Below are 20,981 nucleotides of genomic sequence, written 5' to 3'. Positions count from 1 at the left end.
CACAATAATTTTCCTGAACCAAACTCAAAGACATGGAGGTCTCTAACTTACCAGATAAAGAATTCAAAATAGCTGTTTTAAGGAAACTCAAAGAGCAGCAAAAAAGGAAGAAAACAAAACACAAAAAGAGAATTCAATGAAGTCAGGAAAATGATACACAAACAAAATAAGAAGTTTAACAAAGAGACAGAAATCATAGAAAAGAACCAAACAAACTCTAGAGCTGGAGAATGAAACAAAGAAAAGAACAATATGCAACAGAGATCATCAGCACCAGACTTGGCGAAGGAGAGGAAAGAACCCATGAGATTGAAGACAGGATCTCTGAAATTATCAGTTCAGAGAAAAACATTCATGGTCCCTTCATTAAAGGGACCAATTGGCAAATCACTTCAGTTCTAGAAGGAGAAAGAGGGAGAGGGGACAGAAAGATTTTTTAAGAAGTGATGGCTGAAAACATGCCAAATTTGAGTAAAGATCTGGATATCCAAAATAAACCTCTCAAAAATCAAAGACAAAGATGTAGCAAGAGATAAAAAGCTTATAACTTACAAGGAAACCCGCCTAAAGCTACCAGAGGACTTCTTAGCAGAAGCCTTACAGCCAGGGGAGAGGGAGATGATATATTAAAAGTGCTGAAAGAAAAAAAAACTGCCAACCAGAATACTTTACCTTCAAAGCTGTCCTTCAGAAATGAAGGCTAAAAGGAGACTTATTCAGATGGACAAAACACGAGGGAGTTCACCACTAGACCTGCTTTATAACAATACTGAAAGGAGTTCTTCAAAGCTGAAACGAACACGAATTAGTTGCATGAAACCATATGGAAATAAACAACACACTGGTAAAAGTAAGTATGTTGTCATATTCAGAATACTCATACTGTAATATAGTGGAATGTGAACCATTTAACTCCAGTAAAAAGGTTAAAGGAGAAAGTATTAAAACTAACTATAGCTCTAATAATTTATTAATGAATATACAATATACACACATACAGCTGGCAAACAGACACATGAAAAGATGTCCAACCTCACTAGTCATCAGGGAACAGCAAATCAAAACCACAGTGAACTATCACTTTATGCCTGTCAGAATGGCTAGAATCAAAAAGACAAGTAAAAATAGGGGGACAAAACACAAGAGGCTCATAAATATGGAGAACAAACTGAGGGTTACTGGAGGGGTTGCAGGAGGGGGGATGGGCTAAATGGATAAGGGGCACTAAGGAATCTATTCCTGAAATCATCGTTGCACCATATGCTAATTTGGATGTAAATTTAAAAAAATAAAAAATTAAAATTAAAAAAAAAGAAGAAATAACAAGTGTTGGTGAGGATGTGGAGAAAAAGGAGCCCTCGTGCACTGTTGACTGAAGTGCAGATTGGTACAGCCACCAAGGAAAACAGTATGGAGGTTCCTCAAAAAATGAAAAACAGAAATACCATATGATCCAGTAATTCCACTACTGGGCATTTACCCAAAGAAAATGAAAACACTAATTCAAAAAGATGTACGCATCACTACGTTTATTACAGCATTATTTATAACAGCCAAGGTATGGAAGCAACCTGAGTGTCCATCAATAGACAAATGGATAAAGAATATATGGTATATATATACAATGGAATATTACTCTGCCATAAAAAAGAATGAGATCTTGCCATTTGTGACATGGATGAAACTAGAGATTATATTATGCTAAGTGAAATAAGTCAGACAGACAAAGATAAATACTGTACAATTTCACTTAAATGTGTTATCTAAAAAACAGGATAAATGAATAAACAAACAAAAAGCAAAAACAGACCCATAAATACAGACAACAAACTGAGGGTTGCCAGAGTGGGGGTAATGAACAAAATGGGTGAAGGGGAGTGGGAGGTACAGGCTTCCAGTTATGGAATGATTTAGACATAGGGATAAAAGGTACAGCCAGGGAATATATAGTCAATGGTATTATGATAGCATAGTATGGTGACAGATGATAACTACACTTGCTGTCACCATAGCATAACATACAGACTTGTCCAATCATTATGTTGCACACCTGAAACTAATGTAACATGTGTCAACTATACTTCAATTAAAAAAAAATGAGTACACAATGTAAAAAGAGGTAAGCTGTGATATCAAAAACATAAAGTGGGGGAGTTAAAGGGTAAAGTGTTACATATGATCAAAGTTAAGTTGTTAATAATGTAAAATATACTGCTAGAGCCAGGAGGCATTTTAGGTAAGTCTCATGGTAACCACAAAGCAAAAACCTATGGCAGATTCACAAAAGACAAACAAAAGGGAATCTAAGTATATCACTACAAAAATTCATCAACTTATAAAGGAAGACAGCAAGAGAGAAAGAAAGGAACAAGGATACTACAAAAAAAAAAAGCCAGAAAATAATCAAGAAGATGCATCAGTAAGTCCTTAAGCTATCAATAATTACTCGAAATATAAATGAATTGTAGTGTCCAATCAAAAGACATAAAGTGGTTGAATGAATAAGAAAGACTCAACTACATGCTGCCTAAAAGAGACTCACTTCAGCTTTAAGAAAACATACAGGCTCAAAGTGAAAAGAAGGAAAAAGATATTCCATGCAAGTGGAAACCAAGAGAGACCAGGGGTAGCTATACTTACACCAGACAAAAAGACTTTATGCCAAAAAAGAGTAACAAGAGACCAAGAAGGTCATTATATAAATGATAAAGGGGTTAATTTATCAAGAAGATATAACAATCATACATATATAAAAATTCAACATCAGACCACCTAAACATATTATGCGAATACTAAAAGATAAGAAGGGGAAAATAGGTGACAATAATAACAGTAGGGGACTTCAACACCCCCACTTTCAAAAATGGATGGAACATCCGGACAGAAAATCTACAAGGAAATGTTGGACTTAAACAATACTTTAGCCCAATGGACCTAACAGACATGCACAGAACATGCCATCCAACAGCAGCAGACTATACATTCTTCTCCAGCACACATAGAACATTCTCCAGGATTGATGATCATAAGTTAGTTCACAAAACAAGTCTTAGCACATTTAAGAAGACTGAAATCACACCAAGTATCTTTTCTGACCACATGTTATAAAACTAAAAGTCCATAGCATTTTGGACAATTCACAAATAAGTAGAAATTAAAAAACAAAACGAAACATTCCTGAACAACCGTGCAGTTGTTCCAAAGAAGAAGTTAAAAAGGAAATAAAAAATATCTTCAAACAAACAAAAATGGAAAGACAATATACCAAAACCTATCGGATGTTGAAAAAGCCATTCTAGGAGGTAGCTTTATAGCAATAAATGGCTATATCAAGAAAAAAAGATTGCAAATAAACAATTAAATTTATACCTCAAGAAACTTGGAAAAGGAGATCAAATTAAGTCCAAAGTTAGTAGAAGGTAGGAAATACAAATATCAGAGCAGAAATAAATGAAATAGGCTAGAAAAACAGTAGAAAATTTCAATGAAACTAAGAGTTGATTTTTGAAAAGTTAAACAAAATTGACAAACCTTCAGCTAGACTAAGAAAAAAAAAAAGAGGACTCAAAGTCAGAAATGAGGGCACGTAGGTGGCTCAGTTGGTTAAGTGTCCTACTCTTGATTTCAGCTCAGCTCATGATCTCACAGTTCATGGGTTTGAGCCCCACATCAGACTCTGCACTGACAGTGTGGATCCTGCTTGGGATTCTCTCTTTCTCTCCCTCTCTTCCTGCCCCCTTTCCACCTGTGTGCATATGTGCACTCTCTCTCTATAAATAAATAAATAAATAAATAAATAAATAAATAAATAAATAAACAAACAAACAAACATTAAAGAAAACAGAAATGAAACAGGAGACATTACAACTGGTAACAAAGAAATACAAAGGATCATAAGGATTACTATGAACAATTGTGTGGCAACAAATTGGACAACCTAGAATAAATGGATAAATTCTTAGAAACATACAACTTACCTAGACTGAATCATGAAGAAATAGAAAATATGAACAGACCAATAACAAGAGATTGAATCAGCAATCAAAAACCTCCTGACAAAGAAAAGCCCCAGACCAAATGGTTTCACTGGTAAATTCTACCAAATATTTAAAGAAGAATTGACACTGATCCTTCTCAAACTTTTCCAAAAAATTAAGATGAGGGAATACTCTCAAACTCATTTTATGAACCAAGCATTACCCTTATACCATAGCCAGGTAAGGACATTACAAGAAAAGAAAACTATAGACCAATATCCCTGATGGATACAGATATGAAATTCTCAACAAAATATTAGCAAACTGGACTCAACAGCACATTAAAAGGAACATACACCATGATCAAGCAGGACTTATTCCTGTGAGGCAAGGATGGTTCAACATACACAAATCAGTAATTGTGATAAACCACACTAATAGAAAAATAAAAATCATATGATCATCTCAATAGATGCAGAGAAAGCATCTGACAAAATATCACATCCCTTCATGATAAGAATGCTCAAAAAATAGAATACAGTAGAAAAATGTTTCAATTAAATAAAGGCCATTTATGACAAGCCCATAACTAATATCATACTCAACAGTGAATGGTTAAAAGCTTTTCCTTGAAGATCAGGCACAGGACAAGGGTGCCACTCCTATTCAACATAAAACTGGAAGTCCTTGCCAGAGAAATCAAGCAAGAAAAATAAATAAAAGGCATGTAAATTAGAAAGGAAGTAGTAAAACCGTCTGTTTGAAAATGATATGATCTTATATAGAGAAAATCCTAAAGACTCCACCAAAAAAACCGTTAGAACTGATAAACAAATGCAGGAAAGTTGCAGGATACAAAACCTATGTACAGAAATCAGTTGCATTTCTATACACTAACAATAATATACCTGAAAAAGAAACAAAGAAAATAAACCCATTTGCAATATTATTAGAATTAATGTTGTTAAAATGTCCATACTACCCAAAGCCATCTCTAGATTCAGTGCAATCCCTATCAAAATTCCAATGGCACTTTTCACAGAAATAGAACAAACAGTCCGAAAATGTATATTGAACCACAAAAGACACCAAGTAGCCAGAGCAATCCTGAGAAAGAAGAACAAAGCTGGAGGCATCACACTTTCTGATTTCAAATCATATTACAAAGCTGTAATAATCAAACAGTATAATACCAGGATAAAAACAGACACAAAAGCAAGTGGAACAGAATCAAGAGCCCAGAAATAAACATTTGCATATACAGGCAACTAATATTAAATAAGGGAGCCAAGAGTACTCAATGCAGAAATGATTGTCTCTTCGACAAACACTGTTGGGAAAACTGGTATCTACATGCCGAAGAGTGAAATTGGACCCCTATCTCAGACCACTCCCAATGTATCAAATACTTAAACACAACACCTGAAACTGTATAACTCCTAGAAGAAAACATAGGGAAGAAGCTCCTTGACACTGTTCTTGGCAATAATTTTTTGGATATGACATCAAAATCACTAATAAAAAATATTAATAAGCAATAAAAACAAAAATTAGTAAGAAAGACTACACCAAACTAAAAAAGCTTATGCACAGCAAAAGGAAAAATCAACACAATAAAAAGGTGATCTATACAATGGGAGAAAGTATTTTAAATCATATACTGGAATATCAGATAAGGGGTTAATATCCAAAATACATAAAGAACTCATACAACTCAACAGGGGGAAAATGACCCAATTTAAAAATGGACAGAGAACCTAAATAGACATTTATTCCAAAGAATACATACAAATGGCCAACAGGTACATGAAAAGAGGCTCAACCTCACTAATCATCAGGAGATGAAAGTCAAAACCACAATGAGATACCCCTTACACCTATTAGGAAGGCTATCATCAAAAAGACAAGAGATAGCAGGTGTTGGCAAGAATGTGGAGAAAAAGTAACCCTCCTGGACCACCTGGATGGCTCAGTAGGTAGAGTATGTGACTTGATCTCAAGGTTTGTGAGCTCAAGCCCTATGTTGGGTGCAGAGGTCACTTAAAAACAAAATCTTTAAAAAAAAATGTAATCCCCATGCACTGTTGGTGGTAATGTAAACTGCTACAGCCAGAATGGAAAACTGTGCAGGTTTCTCAAAAAAGTAAAAATAGAACTGCCATATGACCTAGCAATCCCACTTTTGGGGGTATATCCAAAAGAAACAAAAACAGGATCTTGAACAGATATCTGCACTCCCATGTTCATTGTAGCATTATTCACAATAGCCAAAATATGGAAACAACTTAAGTTTCCTTCAACAGATGAATGAATTTTAAAATGTGGTATATATGCATACAATGGAATATTATTCAGCCACAAGAAAGTAGGAAACCCTGCCATTTGCAAGAACATGGGTGGACCGTGAAGGTATTATGCTAAGCCAAGTCAGAGAAAGGCAATATATTACACAATATCACTTAATATGGAATCTAGGGGCACCTGGGTGGCTTGGTCGGTTAAGCGTCCGACTTCAGCTCAGGTCATGTTCTCACGGTCCGTGAGTTCGAGCCCCGCGTCGGGCTCTGTGCGGACAGTTCAGAGCCTGGAGCCTGTTTCAGATTCTGTGTCTCCCTCTCTCTCTGCCCCTCCCCTGTTCATGCTCTGTCTCTCTCTGTCTCAAAAATAAATAAACGTTAAAAAAAAAAATGGAATCTAAAAAAGGAGAACACATAAAAACGGCAGAACTGTGGTTACCAGGGGTTAGGTGGTAAGTGAAATGGAAAGAAGTCAGTCAAAGGGCACAAAATTTCCAGTTATAAGATAAATAAGTTCTAGGGATCTAATGGACAGCATGATGATTATAATTAACAATATTGTATTATATACTTGAAAGTTGCTAAAAGAGTGGATCTTAAACATTTTCACCACAAGAAAGTACTGGTAATTATGTGACAATAAGGAGGTGTTAGTTAATGCTATGGTGGCAACTGTTTTGCAGTATATAAGTGTATCAACTCGACATGGTGTACATCTTTTTTTTTTTTAATGTTTATTTATTTTTGAGAGAGAGAGGTCACACACACATGCCACGGAGGGGCAGAGAGAGTGGGGCAGGAGGGTGGGGGGGACGGAAGATCCAAAGTGGGCTCTGTGCTGACAGCAGAGAGCCTGATATGGGGTTCTAATTCATGAACTGTGAGATCATGACCTGAGCTAAAGTCGGATGCTTAACTGACTAAGCCACCCAGGTGCCCAAAAATGGTGTACATCTTAAACTTACACAGTGGTATATGTCAATTATATCTCAATAAAGCTGGAACAAATAAATAAAAACCTCCAAAAAACAAATCCCTGACTAAACTGGGTTTGTCCATTTTGGTCATTCTAAGACCTGACTGGGGTCTGCGTGAATCATTACTTCTCAGTAGTTTGTTCTCATCATGTAAAGATGTAGTTTTCAAAATGGTGCTGCTGTGCCCAAATATTCCCTGACTCTTCCTTTTTCCATTAGCCTGAAGCTATAGGTTGAATGAAAATATACAAAAGCAAGTCCTTAAAGGAAAATGCAAAAAACTAAAGATGGAAAAAAAAAAAAACAAAAACCTTTTCAATGGGGAAGAAATAAATATTAGGGACTACTACCTCAGAATCTAACTTTAGGGCCAGTTCTCACCTTAAGAAACTAATGCCTTTATCTCTCGAAGGTCATCCTGTTTTCCATCATGTAGATAAATGTTTCACCACCTTGACTGCACACTGGAACCACATGGGGAGCTTTTTAGAAAGACCCCAAAAGATTGGTCTACTTCGTCTAAGTACATGGTAGCATCAGGATTTTTAATTGAGATATAATTCACCTACCATAAAAATAAACCTTAAATCAGTATATATATTTGGTGGCTTTTAGTATATTCACAAATGTGCACACCTTCACCCACTAATTCCAAAATATTTTCATCTCCTGCACCCCTGCAAAAAACTCCATACCCTTTATTAGTTATTCCCCATCTACCTCTTTCTCCAGCCACTAATCTAGTTTCTGTCTCTAGGGACTTGCTTATTCTAGGCTTTCATATAAATGGAATCATATAATAGTGCTCTTTGATGTCTGGCTGCTTTTACCTAGTGTAATGTTTTCAAGGTTCAAACATGTTATAGCATGCATCAGTACTTCATTCCCTTGGATTTCCTAATAATATTCCATTGTATGGCTATACCACCTTTTGTCTGTTTATTCATTCATCAACAAGCAAATGGACATTTGGGTTGTTTCCACTTTTTTGGTTATTATGCATAATGCTGCTATGAATGTTTATGTACATGTTTTTGTGTGGACATATATTTTCAGTTCTAGGAGTGGAACTGCTGGGTCAAATGGTAATTCTATGTTTAACTTTTTGAGAAAACACCAGATTATTTTCCAAAGTGGCTACACCATTTTATAATGCCACCAGCAATGTATGAGATGGCACCTTCTCCACATCCTCACCAACGCTTGTTATTGTCTTTCTCTTTTATTATAACCATCCCAGCAAGTGTGAAATGGTATCTCATTGTGGTTTTGATTTGTAGTTTCCTAATGACTAATGAGTGTCATTTCATGAGCTTATTGGCCATTTGTATATCTTTGTTGGAGAAATGGCTATTCAAATCCTTTGCCCACATTTTATTTGGATTATTTGTCTCTTTATTGCCATATGAGTTCTTTATATATTCTGGATATAAGTTTATTGTCATGTGAACAGTCTAAAAGCATCCCCATCAGGATCACCTGATTCTGATCAGGTGATTTTCATACAAACTGAGCTTGAGAACTACTGATGCAGAAACAAGCCTCCAACAGATCATGTTATCAGAATAAAAGAATTTTTGATTCCAAGTTTTCCAAGAAAAGTAATATTCTTTAAATAGCTCTTAAGTTTTGTCAAATAGAGAAATTAATGTATGAAGAATCCCTGAACAATCATCCTAGAAGTAAAACTGCTAAATTCCCACCTTCGAATGCTTTTCCATAAACTGGCCACTTGAAAAAAAAGCTAATTTGTGGTCATCTTTGCCTGAAACTTGGGATTCTATGAATGAAATATTCAGTTATAGAGCTGGACATGCAAGGGTTTTATCCATGTCTGCTAATTACGATATGCAAAAGAGAACACAAAAACTCATTCAGACTAAGATTATCTTGTTGTCAAAAGCAATCTTCAGTCCAAGCTTACATAAACCACGTTTACAGGCCTTTACAAAAATTGTCCTCTAGATTTCTCATGCGATACAAAGGGAACATTTTAGCTCACATTTGAATTGCTTTCTTTTCTTGATTCCTAAAACTAGCAACAAAAGCCTGACCTTGTGAGATCCCTGTACACAAGTCAATAATAAGACATTTGCAGGGGAGCTCCATTCCTTTAAAACAGACTTCTCAAACATGGTCCCTAAACCGGCAGCATCAATATCACCCATGAACTACTGAGATGTACACATTCTCAGGCCCATCCCAAATCTACTAGATCATGTTGAGCGTGAGTCCCAGTAATCTGTGTTCTAATCACCCCAAGAGTTATTTCAATGCATGCTCAAGCTTGAGTACTTACTTCTTTAGAATACTTTCCTCACATTTCTCATACACACATAAAGCGGCTGCCATTGGTTAAGACCCTATCCTTCCTAAAGCTGAACAGTCACCACACACTCCCTAATTACCCTGAGGCACTCAGAGTCCCAATTTTGTTGTGTCAATTTCTCCATAGCACAGAGCAGACCCCATGAATATCCCAATTTCAGCACTTTCAGCTCCTAAGAATGTCCAAAGCTTCAGATGGAGTGGCATGAGGTAGAAAGCTATCACAATATTTTTGGCTTTAGGAAGGCCTAAATGTTTCAATATTTTTCAGGAAGGCCTATTTTCAACAGGCTCGCACCAACATGAAGGCCTAAAGATACCTCAATACACTTAATGTTTCGCTATCAGAACTAGGATTTAAATCCTAGTTATCAAATCTTGTGGGTGCAGATTCAGAGAAGAAAGCCACAACTAGCTAAATTTCTGTAAGGGAGGAGTGTCCCTCCACGAATGCCTCCAGCTTCAGGGCAAGGATGAGGGACAATCTCACAAGGTGCAGGGTTGCTCATGGCAGCTGCCCCAGGCACCAGGTCAGCCTGCTCTCCACTTTGAGCTGAGATGTGCTAAAGCTAGCTAGCTTGCCAGCTCTCTTCTGTGTCTCTTCTCCTCACTTCTGTTGGGTGTAGACTTCAGGTCTACAGCTGGCAAACCACAGGGGGTGGGTTCCATCTTCCTTTACTCCCATTCCTACCTCCCATCTCCGTAAAGCCTTCCAGGATGGATGCTATGGAATTAGGACATTTCTGGAGCATGTTCTGAATCAGTGGTCACCACTGACGTGCTCACAGGGCCAGGCTGGTACAATGGTGGGCTCGAGGACACCTGCGTTGTCTACAGCAGCTGCTCCAAAGCTGCTCGAAAGCTCCATCTCACTGGGGACCTGCAGAAGAGCAGGCCCAACAGCAGGCCTTCTGATTTTTCTAGAGAAGCTAGAAATTCCAACTGTTATGTACACTTTCTTAATTTGTAAATGCTAGCCACTAATAAAACAAAACTTACTCATCTACAACCTAAATCAAATCATGAGAAAACACTGGACAAATCCAAATTGAGAGATGTTGCACAAAATAGAACTGATGTGTGCTCTTCATAACTGTCACTGTCATGAAAAACAAAGGCAAACTAGAGAGTTCCAGATTACAAGAGACACGAAGACATGGGACACCTGAATGCAAAAAATGATGTGGATTTACTTCTGCTCTAAAGGACTGTCCGTAAAATCTGAATAAGGTCTGTAGATTAGATAATAGGAGTGTAGGAATCATGTTCAATCCTGACCTCTGTACTACAGTTACATAAGAGAACATTCTTGTTTTTAGGAAATAACCATGGAAGTATTTAGTGGTAAAGGGGCATTACATCCACAACTTATTTTTAAAAGTTTCAGAAAAACATAAACGTAAAGAGTTCTTAAATAATATATATGTATAATATTTATATTTTTATATAATTATATTTATAATATAACATAAGTAATACAAATATATATGTTTATATATTAAAAGAGAGAAATACATAGAAAAAGCAAGCAAAGAGAATGATAAAGCAAATGTGGTAAAATGTTACCATTTAGGGAACTTGGGTGCTTACAAGTTTTCTGTAAGTGTGAAATTTTGCCAGAACAAAAAGTTAAAAAAAATATTACTTTCCAAGTCAAACAAAATCCATGTGTCAGCAGGATGCTGGTCTGTGATCTCTGGCCTCTGGGATCTTGGGGTCTCAGAAATCCCCCTCAGACACCCTCAAGAATCTCTCCCTTTCACCCTAACTCCCATCTTTACCTTCAGGAGCAGGGCAAAGAACCCACAGCAGCCTGGCATCTGGAAGCATCTCACAAAAACCTAAAACTAAAGCTAGGTCACACTGGGAAGGAGGGTGATGTCACAGCTCAGAAGCGAGCCTGGCCTTGGAAGCAGGGAGGGGATGGTAGCTGTAGGGGTGTAGGGCAAAACCAGAAGCAATGTGCTTATTTCTCTCATTTCTCTTAGTAAGCGTTACCCAGGCAGATAAATCACCAACCTCACACACAACAGCATGATTCTCTTCATTTTGGGCCTCGATTAGTTCAGCCAGGAAGTACTCGCCGTAAGTTTCCTTCAGAATGGTGTCATGGCGCAAAAATATCGGCATGAGATCATCATGATCTTCTACCCTGTTTAATGAAAAGGCTTAATTAATTTCAGTGTTCCTTCCTTCAGCGGAGCACCTACTATGTGCCAGACCGTGTTCTAAATGCCAGGGACACAGCAACATGCTCATGACATGAACTTGCATTCTTACAGGAGAAACAGAATGAAACTATAGCAAATACAACACTTCAAAGATTTCAAACAATGGTAACTGCTCTGGGAGGGAGAGTGAAAGGTTAAGTGGTCAGGGAAGACCTCTCCAAGGAGGGACATCTGCGCTGAGACCTGGATAAAGAAAAGGGAAGAGAGCTATGTCAAGAGAACTGAGGGTGGAAAATTCTAGTCAGAGGGAACACACTCAGCATATTTGGGTATGGAATGTGGGGCATCATTTGTTCTGAGACAAAGGACAAAAAGCTAGGAACAGCATTTCCTACATGTGTTCCAAAGGACACTACTTCTATGACATTGTCCCTAGCATCCCCTTCTTCCTCCCAAAAGAATTCAACTGTCTAAAGACAATTTCCTAGTATAGGTGCCCTCTGGAGTGTCACAGTTATATATTAGAGACTGAGAAGTACTAGAATAAATATGAATATTTAACCTTGTTTATGCATTTACCCAACATGGACCCATGGTACCCTTTACGCTTATCAATGGGGAACAGAAACCATGGTACTCACCAGCCCTTCTGACACAGAGGAAGTTCCAGCAGCTCCCCCACCATTTGGCAGGGTTCTAGGGCTGGTTCCTTTATATTCTAGTTGCCCTTAAAAAATTTTTTTTAATGTTTATTTTTGAGAGAGAGAGACTCAAGTGGGGGAGGGGCAGAAAAAGGGAGACACAGAATCCGAAGCAGGTTCCAGGCTCTGAGCTGTCAGCACAGAGCCCGACATGGGGCTTGAACCCATGGACCACGAGATTATGACCTGAGCTGAAGTCGGATGCTCAACCAACTGAGCCACCCAGGCACCCCCCTCTAGTTGCCCTTTTAAATCGAGGCTTTTTTTTCAGTGCCCCACAGCAGATGAGTCTGCACATGGTCCCTAGGTAATATCCCTGACCACTGCAGTACACAGCATCCAGGGTGGGGGTTCCCTTCATTCCTGGGTCTCTGCCTCTCCTGCCATTCTTTATGCGGTGACTCTGTCCTCTGTTATGCTGTTCAGAAGCTGTTCAGTCAGTCCTCAGTTCTTCAAGAGGAATTGCTCCAAAACAGCAATTGACTTGGTGTGTCCATGGAGGAGGTGAGTTCAGGTTCTTCCCACGTTGCCATCTTGGACCAGAAGTCTACCCTTTACTCCTGACACATCGCTACATTTCTCATAAAGAAGGAAATGCTACTTTAAAAATAATGAAGCTCTGGGGCACCTGGGTGGCTCAGTGGGTTAAGCGTCTGACTTCGGCGCAGGTCACGATCTCACAGCTCAAGAGTTCGAGCCCCGCATCAGGCTCTGTGCTGACAGCTCAGAGCCTGGAGCCTGCTTTGGATTCTGTCTCTCCCTCTCTCTGCCCCTCCCCAGCTTACACTCTGTCTTGTCTCTCTCTCAAAAATAAATAAACGTTAAAAAATATTTTTAAAAATAATGAAGCTCTGCTCACCACCTTGGAAACATTCACCTCAGACTTCCCTTGTCAGGACCCTACACAGTGATCTTGACAACCAGCATGGGAGGAGAGGGAGAACCAAGAACCAGGTTTATGGTTGCACAGGGATGCTGGCTCTTAGACTCCATTTTTCTGACATTATCTAACATTCTTTTATTCTTTTTAGTACATTATTGGTTATATTTAGTACTCTATTTTACCTGCCTAGGATGTTCTTATACTTTTTTTTCCTGGTACTTTTCTTTTCTTTTTTTTTTTTAATTTTTTTTAACGTTTATTTATTTTTGAGACAGAGACAGACACAGCATGAATGGGGGAGGGGCAGAGAGAGAGGGAGACACAGAATTGGAAGCAGGCTCCAGGCTCTGAGCCATCAGCCCAGAGCCCGACACGGGGCTCGAAATCGTGGACTGCGAGATCGTGACCTGAGCTGAAGTCGGACGCTTAACTGACTGAGCCACCCAGGTGCCCCAGTACTTTTCTTATTAAAATGTTCCACATTTGGGTTTTTTTTTGTTGTTGTTTTTCTGTGCTATATCTGATTTGGCTACTAAATTTTATCTCTTCTCCCCTTTACTTCATTACTGTGCCATCTTCATCATCCTATTTGATCTTTTAATATGTTCTCTTTGACATTAACAGTAGGCTCATATGAGTGATCTGTATGTATATAAAGCTCAGGGCTTTATCCAGATTATCTCCGTTGGTATAGTTCTCATAGCTACCCCAAAAGGTAGGGATTGCCATCTTCACTCTATAGATGGTGGAGAGTAAGGCTCAAAGGGAGGATGAAATTTTTTGCCTGAAATGACAGCAATAGTTGGCAACAGAGCCATGTTATAAACTCAGGTCAGCTTAGACGCTGCTATCACATACTACACTAAGTCACCAATGCACTTCAAAAATTTCCCTTTACTTCGACATTCCTTTTGAAAGTGGGCAGCAAGAAGCATGAGCACAAGCTAAACAGTTGAGAGGAGACTGGCTCAAGGGACAGGGGTTGACACCATGGCTCATCCACCCAGCCCTGCCCCAACTCCCGGATTGGATTCCCCCAATCCTGCAACAGCTCCACTCCCCACGTCTAAACGCTTTAAACTGGACAGCTCCATACACTCTGGATGAAATCCCCACTTTGTTCCAATGATGAAAGCTTTACCTCTGGTGAGCCTCATCTGTTGGAATGTTGTTTTTTCATCAGTAATAAACATCTTGATGGGAGAAATACACACTTGAAAAACTTCATCTCTGCTATATAAAACTCAGAAGTAAGGGGAAAGCTAGCTAACAGACCACGATACAGGAAGGAAAAAACAAAAAGAAGATGACAACCATCAGGGATTAAACATAACTCCCCAGGTTGACTCTTATTCTTAACCTGTCAGCACTCTCTGGAAGGAGAGACAGCAGAGGGTCCTTATCCAAACAACCAGGATATTTGCTTATTATACTATTAACCTGGGTATGATGTCATCACCAACCAACGGTCTCATTCCACATGCCAGCACGTCAGAGAGACTCTCTAGTAGGGAGTCTAAAACATGGAGCCAGAACTGAGAAATGTATAGAACTGTTGAGTCACTACATTACACACCTGAAACTAATATAACACTGTGTGTTCATTATGTTGGAATTATTAAAATAATGACTAACTAAATAAACAAATACACTTAAAATATATTCATGACATGGATCCAGAAACAAACACCAACTGTGTTTTTAGGATGGACTTGACTGTACTCTCACACCATAGCCACTTCACAAGCTGTTTCAGCTCTGCACTAAATTTTTTAAGTAGTCTTTGACTACTTGCCCATCTATTTTTGTGTGTCCACAATCACTTTGAGAGCTACCAGTGGCTGGGTGTGATTGGGTGTACCAAAGCTCCATAATAAATGCATTGAAGGCTCATGGTGCTCTTCTGAAAAGATTGGAGGATAAATGATACAGTGTAGTGGTCAAAGTCTGGGCTGGAAGCCAGAATGCGTAAATCTGGATTTAATAACTGTGACCTCGGGCATATCACTCAAACCCTCATCCCATAGTTTTCTCATCTGTCATAAAGACAGTAAATTTAATGTTGAGATAATAGCGTGTGATGTGCTATTATTATTAACATTACTACTACTTAGGTAGGAAGGGTCCATAAGGACAACCGAAGAATATTTCTAATCAATGCATGGAATGGAAGAGGTTATCACTATAGAAGCCTGAATAGCTGTGATAGTTGCCTATTGTCCCATTCCATCCACTATCACTAATCTGTTTAAAACCCTGCTTTCTTCACCTCACTCTCTTACTCAAAAACTTTTGCTAGCCCCCGCTGTTTCTGGGTCAGAGCCCTTTAGCCTCATCTTTAAGGCCTCTTTTCATAATCATCACCAACAATGACACACAAGGTGATTTACTCATTCTCCCTAGAAGGGGACCTCACCATCTTCCCTCCTTCTGCCTCTGTCCCTATCCAGCACTGTGATCCACTCACTTATTCCAAATTCCAGCATCCTTCCACCCCATACCCTCCAGTGGCTCATCATCCCAGCCTCCTTTCCCAGGAACTAATGACAGGATCAAAACTGGATATCTATTGTCCACTTTTTTTTTTTAATTTTTTTTCAACGTTTTTTATTTATTTTTGGGACAGAGAGAGACAGAGCATGAACGGGGGAGGGGCAGAGAGAGAGGGAGACACAGAATCGGAAACAGGCTCCAGGCTCCGAGCCATCAGCCCAGAGCCTGACGCGGGGCTCGAACTCACGGACCGCGAGATCGTGACCTGGCTGAAGTCAGACGCTTAACCGACTGCGCCACCCAGGCACCCCTATTGTCCACTTTTGATGTTAATGTCAAAGCAGGGCATGTTTCCAATCAAGGATTATGCTCTTTGGGGACAGAGAGGGAGTTCTGTGCTTCTCCATGACAAAGGTTAGCCAAGATACTCTGAGCCTTCTTTTCAACTAGACTTCAACCTTGGCTTGCAAAGACTTGAACAAACACCGACATAGTTTCTCATAGCCCAAGGCCACATCCCTAGGATGACCCCAGCCCCCTTGAAGTGCCTTTCTGAGAAAGCAAGGCTGCCAAAAGAATTTCCTGTTTGTTCTAGCCAACACCTAAAGGTAGAGCCCCTGTCTCTCAGTCTCTGTGGAAGGGTAGGAGCCTAACTTCAATAAGCTCCAGCTAGCAAACTCAGATAGGTTTCACAAGGAACAAACCCACTTCCTACTTCTTGTCATTTTTCACTTCCTTGACTCTACTGAGACTCCCCTCGCCCCCTCTCAATTCTCTAATTTTCTCTTTAATTAACTCAACCAAAATTGAGTTCAGTTCACACCGTATGCTTTTCCCTATATAATAGTTACTATTGATTAAAATCTGTCTTTAGCACTTTAACCAGAGACTGGCTTTGTTGAACTTTTGGACATTTGCATACCCTGTAGACTGCAGCACAGGTGCAACAGTGATAGGCGACACAGAATAGGTTCCGTACCGTATTCTAGGACCTCATCCAGTATGACACATGTACACACAGCACCGAGGGGTGCCACTGCTAAGCCTGTTTTCCAGGTGAGCAATGTGTGGCCTGAGGGGACTCATGTGGAGAGTGAGACCACAGCCCTAACTGACAGAGACACCTGCCCAGTCACTTCAATACTAAGCCTTGGTTTCTCATCTACTAAGCAGGCAGGGACAAGGACAGCAGGGAGGGTACAATGTAGTGATACAAGGTACACTCTGGTAGACAGTAAGCCCTCAGCACAATCTACTCTGGAGAGACTTCACATGCGGCCCCCATGTCCCACACCACCTGGAAACCCCCACTGGCTGGCTCCCTGCCTCCAAGCACTCAGGACCTCTGCTGAAAGAGCCTACTAGCACACCCCACTGCATTCCAGAACCCATCTCCCTACTTAACCTGCCAAAGAAGTGCTGCTAACAGAGGGGAGCTTTTCTCTGTAAAGAGAGTCCTGAGTGATACTTGTTTGAAAAAAAAATAAAAAAGATTCTAGGAGAGAATAGCCAAGAAATCCATTTTCAAATGCTTTGCCAAAAATAAAACTCCACATTGATATTAAAAGAGGTAACTTGTAAATAATACAAAAATAATTCAATATCCTAGTCACTTAAAGAGAATCGAGGCACCTGTCATATAGAAAATTCTAAGATCAACTGTGTACGATGGGCTTTTATCTACATAGGATGGACACAAAAATAATACTCCATGGATACAAAAATCAGAAATAAAGGCTCAGAGAGCCCCAGGGCTGTACACCTATGCATGAGCCCTCTGCAGCCTATGAACAAAGTTATCCCTGATCATACCTCAATACTAATTCTTCTGGGGAAAATAGGAAGAAAATAACCAAATTGTGCAGTTCTAAAGAGTCTCTCGCTTCAGCTCCTCCCCAAAATGGATAAAGAGGAACTTGTTCTGCTAAATGCATTCCTTGGGGTAATCGATAATTTATGATCTTGCATCAGCCCCAGTGCTAATGATAAAGTATGACATCAGCCTTGCAGAGTCTCAAATGGCATATGACAAAGTCTAGCCCTACAGAAACAAAACACCTCAGCTACCAAAAACAATCCATCCAGTAAAATGCTTAAATTCGAGCACTCTGAGGCAATGAGCACTGTCTGCCTCTGGGAAAATAGGAGAGCCACGACTTCACATGAATTCATTTAGCACGGTACAGCCACATGTCCAGCACCTCTGTGACCCAGAGCATGTCAGGAGTTATGATTATGTAAGGTTATAATTTATCAACTTAAAATGCAATGGGAATGACACCATTTTCTGGGTGAAAACCAACATTCTTTTATATCTTCCATTCAGGAAGTGGCTTGGAGGAGGCAACAATGTACTTGTTAATGTAATTAGTGTAGAATATTTTATTCTTTTTTTTTTAATCTTTATTTATTTTTGAGAGAGAGACAGAGTGTGAGCAGGGGAGGAGCAGAGAGAGAGGGAGACACAGAATCTGAAGCAGGCTCCAGGCCCTGAGCTGTCAGCACAGAGCCCGACGCGGGGCCTGAACTCACGAACCATGAGATCATGGCCTGAGCCGAAGTCAGACACTCAACCGACTGAGCCACTCAGGCGCCCCTAGAATATTTTATTTTAACTAGTTTGGAGGAAACAAAAGGTCCATCCCATAGAGACTGATTGATTGCTCAGGTACCTAAATGTCCACCAGACTCTGAAAAATGTGCCATATGAAAATGGAGTAGCATCCAAAATGCAAGAAAATCAACAGCCTCTCAGGACACATCACTTGGGGTATGGATGTCCTCTAAACCCAAGAGAAGGCAAGGTGGAGGATGACAGGAACCTGGTGGCTCTCTCTGGCTTCCTGGGAGGACAAACTCTAATCATTTCCGCTATGTCAGTTAGCTGGGCTTTGAATGAACATCATGATGCCTAGAACCCACAGAACTTTCCCAGCTGATTGGCATGGTCTCTTGGTGACGGCTAGACCCTCAGATTGCTTCAAAGCTTTAGCATCCAGACCATTCTTCTGCAAAATTACGATCCTAGAGGAAAATCTACAGGCTAGCTTCCTTTGAGTGTGGGAGATTGTTTCTTTGCCCACAAAGAAAGTATTGCAAATTCACAGATGGAAAGTTCACACTTAAGGTCTGGAACAGCAGCGGCAGCAGGGCTGAGCCACCTTTCTATTCAGGATATTGGCATGGCTTCTTCTCTCCTGTCTGATGGTATTTTCCATATCCAGAGAGGAGTTGCATTTCATTAGCTAGACTTAAAAATGTGTCATTGAAAAAGTGATTCTGATGTTACATTAAATGCCATAAATATTGTATTTCTTCAAACCTGAGAGTATCTGTGCCTATGTTTTAAGAAATCAGTGAATGAAGATTCTCACAGAGAATCTAATTCAGTGGTAATCCTAAAGAAAGCAGTGTATTTTGGTTACACCAACCTTTTACCATGAACATTGTGTCAATTTGGGGCGGGGGAACCCAAAGTCAGTCTTTTTCTTCCCATATGTAGAAACAAAGCACCTTTTTCTTTCCAAGATCTCTTGCGACCTCTAGTGGTCTCTTTAAGAAAATCAAGTCCATCATTTCTCAATCACCTATTCCATTTTAGAATTTTAGGATGGATTTTAGAACCATTTAGTTTCTACTCCTTGGAAAATGTCATGATTTTTTAAATTATGGAGGATTTTAAACCCTAAATGACTTCAAAGCATATTCAAGGCCAATAAGAGGCCCTTGCCGTTTATACCACCAGGATCTGATCCAAAAGTCTATCTTGGCACGCTGTCACTCCAGTTGAATTGTTAACCAGATCTTATTTGCTGGGTCACTTACCAAGACTCAAGAAGAGCAATGGTGAAATTCCTAATTTCACTGTCCCTTCTCTTGGAGTGCTTTGATTCTCATGACCTAAGCATCAGAAAATTCATTTGTATGAAAGTACTCAGAAGTTCAACTTAAGTGAATTCCAAAAAAGCATAAGGCTGTCAAATGCTTAATAAAAATAATTGCTTTAAGAGGTGAAAAGTTAGTATTTAAAAAATCACAAATCTTATGTTTTAAAGTCCTAAATTTTCTTCATCTATTTTACATAGCAATAATGCTCACACAGTTTGGTTAGCCTTTATTATCAGCAAAAAAAGCAGTACTCCATTTTAGTTATTCTACAACACGGACTGACAGCACATAATCATTCCCTGGCAAGTCCTTTCCTACCCCCTCCCCAAAAGACTTGAAAAAGGTAGGTTTTCCCCCAAAAGTACTATTCCAATAGTTTCTCAGTCTGAGAACATCTCAAATCCACCGAGTATTAATCAAGCCCACTATAGATTATAAAGGTATGTCCAGAAGCAGTCATGCTTTATTTCAAACATTGTGCAAATCACAGAACAGTAACGTCAATAATTAGTGTCTAAGTAGAGGGGAAGATTACAGCACAATTTTCCACATGGGTAAATCAAAGAACCAGGACTGGGGATTACAGTGTTAATTCCCTGGTTCTGAACATGTTGCTAGGTAAACGGCAGAAGGATAATTACATCCCAAACCCTTCCCTGGTCTACTGTCTTAAGAGCTATGTTCTTCACCATTAATTATCAGTGCAAGTAACTGTTGATGAAAACAGATGTCAAAAAATCAATGTGGGAGAAATAAGAGAAATGAAGCAGCCTAAGAGGACACGTACAGCCACGCCCATCTGACCTTCTGAAAAGGCTTTTTTCCTGCATCCTTAAGGAGGGAAATGATCCACATAAGTGCATTTTCTGGCTACCTAAAATTCTATACCTGCTAGTACCAAAACTCGAATGTGAACATTTTGGACAGAGGGCTTCTTAAAATGTATCACATTTCTCTGCCTTCCAACAAGCAAAAATATCAACCATCATAATGTCACCATTCCCTCATGAGTTCACCACTATATGTTAAATTGTCTTTTATAAATGTCCCTTCCTCCTTACAAGGTATCCACTGTCATCTTTTTGCCATGAGGACTACATTCCTCCTCTGATCTGCTACTGGTAGATTTTCTGTAGGCTGGGCAAGCAGGACATTTCACCATCAGAGGCTGAATGAGCAAGACCTCAGGGTCAGGGATCGGGAAGGTTTAGTTCAGGCTGGGACAGCCTCATCCCCTGGAAGGTTGTAGTCCGTAACCCTAAAGTT

The 20,981-nt window shown here is 39.5% G+C and overlaps 1 protein-coding gene across 9 annotated transcripts in view; it reads right to left on the bottom strand.

The window, feature by feature from the left end:
- The window catches only part of CFAP61 (cilia and flagella associated protein 61), a 280,149-nt gene that overhangs the window by 231,651 nt on the left and 27,517 nt on the right, over positions 1-20,981 (bottom strand). For all 9 annotated transcript variants that reach the window (XR_006200589.1, XR_006200588.1, XM_042931740.1 and 6 more), the window contains one exon: positions 11,599-11,731. Coding sequence is in view for 7 of the 9 variants with exons in the window: in XM_042931740.1 (XP_042787674.1) it covers positions 11,599-11,731 (133 nt within the window). In the remaining 2 variants the exon portion in view is untranslated. The remainder of the gene's footprint in view (positions 1-11,598; positions 11,732-20,981) is intronic.

This window comes from Panthera leo, chromosome A3 (assembly GCF_018350215.1).
Source record: "Panthera leo isolate Ple1 chromosome A3, P.leo_Ple1_pat1.1, whole genome shotgun sequence".
NCBI classification, from domain to species: Eukaryota; Metazoa; Chordata; class Mammalia; order Carnivora; family Felidae; genus Panthera; species Panthera leo.
This window is presented reverse-complemented; position numbering and strand designations above follow the sequence as displayed.